The following is a 6000-nucleotide window of genomic DNA, read 5'->3' as shown; positions in this document are numbered from 1 at the left end:
AGCACTTGGATGCAAAATGCCGCATCACGCCTCCTCAGGTGTGCATCCAGCTAAAGTTTGTCATGAGATGCATCAACTATTTGGCGGTACGTAGTTCGCCGGGCCAGCTAGTTTCCTAATAGATTACTAGTTACGGTAGCCTACTTGTATTATTAAAGAAATAACCAATTGAATTAATATTACAAAAAGTAACAGTAGAAGGAAACAAAATATATATTTACGGAAATGCAAATTGAAAGAAAAACTAATTATTTATAATGAAATAACACAATACAATCCTTCATATTTTTCAACATCATGGACATTCCTGGCTGGATTCATGAAAAGTTTAAAGAATGCGCAATCAAGGTGCCGGAACTATTCCCTCAATTCGGCGATACAAGAATTTCTCTCCAAAATCCATCTTGAATTAATTTATATTGTGAAATGAAACTCAGTGTACTCCAGTTAACTTCCAACAAATATGTGACGTTTCCAAGGATTTCGACGAGTGATAATTATTATTTAGTTTTAAACAACTTCTTGTGCCTCACAATTTGACAGAGGAACCTGAAATTAATTACAAGGAAAATTGGAAGGCCTATCATCATAATTGTAATATTTGAGGAAGGAATATGGGGTTTCCCAACCATATTTTTGAGTGTAGTGTAAGAGGGGTATTAATTGAAGGTGAGTTTAAGTATTACCATAGAGAAACAATAGCATAAATAGATATCCCATGGTATAGGGCATTTATGTCGCAGCTTTTACTGTTATCTCAAGCCGATAATCCCCGTAGTTCTTCCCCGTGAAGCTGTGTGACGTTGGTTGTCTCTCATATTGTGCCGTTCATGCACTCTCACTCCAACAAAACAGTAAAAATCGACAATAATAGGCTTGAGGTAACAGTAAAAGTTGCGACATAAACGCTCTATACCATGGGATATCTACTTAAGCTATTGTTTCTCTATGGAAATACTTAAATACCATTAATCTTTTGTGTCTCAGTGTTTAGGCCTACACCCAAAACTGGATAGGAAACAACACACCATATTCCTTATTCTTCTAAGGGCCGTTTGCACAGTGTAAGTTTAAGCTAAAGCTTAAACCAAATCTGATTTTTTTTTGGTTTAAACTAAAATTCCGTTTGCGCAGTATCAGTTTAAACTCTGTACCGTATTGAGTTTAAACTCTGAGAAAGTTTAAACCTCCAAAACAGGAGGTTTGAACCAAATAATTTGGATTAACTAGACATCTGTAAAATTTGATGGGGAAACAGCTAATAGTAAATTATTTTTCGACGTTTGTTTTTAATGCTTCTGTAGACGATAATAATTATTTAGGTTATAGTGAATCATTATTGATAGAAGTTTTTAATGCGATTGATAGAGATGACTGCGTAGAAATTTTGGAACTGAGAAAAATTGGGCAAGAAACGAATCATTTAAATTTCTGGGATGAGAATTTTTTTAACGGTTTTGCTTGAGTAAAGCAAGTGCCAATTTAGTATTTGATTAAATAAGCCACTTGATAGAAAATAAGACAATTTTTATCAGTGATTTTTGATTAGAAAACATGTTTTTAATAACACATAGCCTGGGATATTTTTTGCATTCGAGAGATTTCTAATAAACGAGGAAGACCGTAGTAGATTTTCTTAACAAAATAAGGTTTTTATCTTACATTCTAGATTATATTTTTTGGTGCCAACTAAATATAAGTTTGTTTCTAATAGTAATATAGCATTTCATAATTTTTTGAAGAATTTCTTGATCGCTTTTCACTTTTATTACCGTACAGCTTACAGCTCTGTGGATTTTGAACCAGGAAATGATAGCTACATAGCCTCAATTTACTGATGGTTTGTAAACAAATGACAAATTTCCTGTAAAAATTACCCTTCCTGATATTATAAACGATGACATTCTATTACCAACTTAATGCTAAACTAGTTTAACATAAACTGGATTAGTAAATGCAGTGAGAAAATCGATTCAAGTTTAAACTTTCAGATTAAGTTAAACTCGATTAACTTAATCGAGTTTAGCAATAATCTATACTGTGCAAACGGCCCTAAGGGTTTCATCCCAACTTGGATCGTTTGTGAATAACTAAACTTCGACTGAATCATTGTCAATATTGTAGAACCGTTCCATAATTGAATAAAAACGCAAATATGTTGTCAAATTCTACACAGTTTTATTCGGTACACGACCATGGTTTCGTGACCACACCGGTCACATTTTCAAGTTTAGAATTTGACAACATATGAGTGTTTTTATTCAATTCGAATAACTAAACCTTATGATTCACTATTACAATAGTGATTTTAACTCACATGTTAAGTCTGGACACGTTTCAGGGCACTACAGTGAGGTCCACGTTATAATGGCAGTGGAGAAAGATAGGAGAACAACGTTGCCGAACTCTGTCTTGTCAATGCCTTCTATAGACGGTAGCTGATACCGGTTTATTGATGTAATATTAACTGTTCATTCTCGTTTAAAATTATCAATTAAAATTTATTGAGCAAGAAATGATATTTTTCAATAATTTCATAATGCATTCTGGCAACAGAGCAAAGCGAGAATGAGTTAGCGCTATCCTTGTCTATCATCCAACAAAGCGGATAGCGCTATCTCATTCTCGCTTTGCTCTGTTGCCAGAATGCATTATGAAATTATTGAAAAATATCATTTCTTGCTCAATAAATTTTAATTGATCATTTTAAACGAGAATGAACAGTTAATATTACATCAATAAACCGGTATCAGCTACCGTCTATAGAAGGCATTGACAAGACAGAGATTCGACAACGTTGTTCTCCTATCTTTCTCCACTGACATTATAACGTGGACCTCACTGTAGATTACATCTTCAGCAGGCAAGGAGTACCTTAATATATTATTTAGTAAACTACTTGAGTATTAAGGTGCGTACAGACTTTCGCTCTGCTCCGCAACCGAACGTCACTCCAGCAGAGCGATTGATGATCGACCGGGGAGCGACAGTCGTTCGACCGGGGAACGCGAGAAGATCTAACATCTTCCGTAACGTTCTGATGGGTGCGTGGGCGGCGCGACTGTGGTTCGATGGAGGAACGAGGGCGGTACGAGGGAGGAGCGTGCTCGGTGCGGGTTGGAAGAGCGTATATGTGTACGCAGCTTTAAGGTGCTCCTTGCCTGCGCTGAAGATATGGCGGAGAGCCCTGAAACGCGTCGACTAAGAAGTAAGTTAAAAGACGCGTTTCACAGCACTGGGCCCCATCTTCAGCAGTCGGGGATTACCGCTTGATATCAAGTATAGATATACTCTTTGCCTGTTGAAGATAGTGTCCAGTTTCCTGAAACGCGTCCAGCGTCAATATGTAGGTATGTTAAAAGCACTATTATAAAGCTGTGTTTACACCAAAGTTATTGACAAAATGTTTATTTTTCCGTCCTTATAGATTCTATTACGATTCTCGTAGATTGAACATAACTTATCATGTGTATGATGTGCATATGTGGGGTTGAGTGGTAGAGAGGACTTAAAAGTCCTAACTCCGCCTAATAAAGAATTTTTTCATTTCATTTCATATGTGTGTGTCAAGTTCCTTTTAACTTTTTGTGTAGTTGAGAAGTTGATATTGTGGTAATTATTCATATTGAATGAAAAAGCCTAAGAAATTGTCAAAAAACCACTGATTTATTGATAATTAGAAAGACCGGTTTCGGTTATTACACCATTGTCAATCTCTGATAAACTAAAACTAAATACAAGAGCAGCAGAATTTATACTATTAGGCGAGTACTGCTATTGGTCGAGGGCATGAACGCCTGCCATTGGCCTAGCTAGACAGTCTCCTCCCCCTCAAAGGTGTGTCAAAATGGCGGCTTAAGGAACAGAATCGCCATGATAATAAAATTTACTTTTAGTACAAAATAAGAACCAAGAAAACAAGTGTGAAAGATAATAAAACAAATATGTAAATGGAAAAACTATTGACTAATGAATGCTTACAATTTTATGATAAAACTAAATTTGTAGTGTAACGACAAATTGTAACGTCAGACTGGTAGAAGTTTCAAAAGTAGAATTAAAGAACACATTAGAGATTGGAATAAACAAAATGGGGAATCTAACTTTGCAGAACATTTGATAACAAATAATCACAAGTTCAAAGTTAAGGAGAATGTTGAGTTTCTGCATGTTAATAACAAAGGCAGATCTTTGAATATTCTAGAGGCTTTAGAAATAACAAGAGTAATTAAGGAAAATTTCCAGTATAGTTTAAATGACCAGATTCATTTCAACCAATACAACACTACAAATTTAGTTTTATCATAAAAATGTAAGCATTCATTAGTCAATAGTTTTTCCATTTACATATTTGTTTTATTATCTTTCACACTTGTCTTCTTGGTTCTTATTTTGTACTAAAAGTAAATTTTATTATCATGGCGATTCTGTTGCTTAAGCCGCCATTTTGTCACACAGTTGAGGGGGAGGAGACTGTCTAGCTAGGCCAATGGCAGGCGTTCATGCCCTCGACCAATAGCAGTACTCGCCTAATAGTATAAATTCTGCTGCTCTTGTATTTAGTTTTAGTTTATCAGAGATTGACAATGGTGTAATAACCGAAACCGGTCTTTCTAATTATCATTAAATCAGTGGTTTTTTGACAATTTCTTAGTCTTTTTCATTCAATATTCCTTTTAACTAATAAAATATACGGAAAAATATAGGACGGAAAAATAAACATTTTGTTAATAACTTTGGTGTAAACGCAGCTTGAAAGTAAAACAAGTGAATAATACAGTTTAATCTTATTTTTCCCTATAATTCACAAAAGTGATAGTGATCAAAATCAGATTAATATGATTATATAGGTTTCAATTTCAAAGTGCAACACAAGCATGAGAGGGTTCCAGTTCTTCTGGATTTCAGATCATCCAGAACCTGAAAGGTTCTGTTCATAATTATGTTTTAAATTTGAAAGGGTAGGTTCGGGAGTTTTTGCTTTTAAATGGCAATATGTTGGTATTAAGGCCGGGACACATACAATGCTGGTATATATTTCGGTGCATAACAATTCCATCATTAGTCATGTATCGGAGATATATATCAGCAATAAAATTGTTATCTTCTGCCTTCTGCATCTACACGTAATTAGTTTTGAATCTAAAATTTAAGACACTGTCACGGGTTCCTTCTTTTATACTTTTTGTTGTTTATTTTAATATTTATTATATTATGCCTATTGAATGAAAAAGACTAAGAAATTGTCAAAAAACCACTGATTTATTGATAATTAGACATTTCTAATTAGACATTTCTAATTATCAATAAATCAGTGGTTTTTTGACAATTTCTTAGTCTTTATCATTCAATATGAATAATTACCACAATATCAACTTCTCAACTACACAAAAAGTTATAATATTATGCCTATTTTACCTTAGGCTTAACTTATTTAGTTCTACTTTTACTCTTGGTTCAACTTATTTTTCCGTTCAACTATATAACTATATCATTTCTCATCACTTTGATCGTACAAAACTGGAAAATTCCGTAACTCTTCAATAAGTTTTTCACTCTGTTAAACGAGGCCGCACCGTCACCGTCAGAAAGTAAACTGAACTAGTCGGTGACGGCGCGGGCAACAAACACGGCGACGGTGCTGACGCTGTGCGGTAGTATGTGTCCCTACACGTTTGAAAGCCTTCGTTTTCTCACTCGCCGTTGTACGTCCGACACACGGCCGAACGTCGGCGCGGGCTCGGTGCGGTTATGTGTGTCCCGGTCATTATTTGGAATGTTTTGATAACTTTAGATACCTAGAGCTGCGTACACATATTCGTGCTTCCAACCCGCACCGAGCACGCTCCTCCCTCGTACCGCCCTCGTACCACCATCGAACCACAGTCGCACCGCCCACGCACCCATCATGAACGTTACGGAAGATGTTAGATCTTCTCGCGTTCCCCGGTCGAACCACTGTTGCTCGCCGGTCGATCATCAATCGCTCTGCTGGAGTGA

General features: G+C 35.8%; 1 protein-coding gene across 1 annotated transcript in view; it reads right to left on the bottom strand.

The window, feature by feature from the left end:
* Nucleotides 1–205: 205 nt before the first annotated feature.
* The window catches only part of LOC111059334 (adenosine 3'-phospho 5'-phosphosulfate transporter 2), a 36851-nt gene continuing 31056 nt past the window's right edge, over nt 206–6000 (bottom strand). The window contains exon 7 of the mRNA XM_039429305.1: nt 206–549. Coding sequence (XP_039285239.1) covers nt 511–549 — 39 coding nt within the window. The 3' untranslated portion in view covers nt 206–510. The remainder of the gene's footprint in view (nt 550–6000) is intronic.

The sequence above is a fragment of the Nilaparvata lugens genome, chromosome 5, assembly GCF_014356525.2.
Source record: "Nilaparvata lugens isolate BPH chromosome 5, ASM1435652v1, whole genome shotgun sequence".
NCBI lineage: Eukaryota > Metazoa > Arthropoda > Insecta > Hemiptera > Delphacidae > Nilaparvata > Nilaparvata lugens.
The sequence above is the reverse complement of the archived record's forward strand: the minus strand, read 5'-3'. Positions and strand labels throughout refer to the sequence as shown.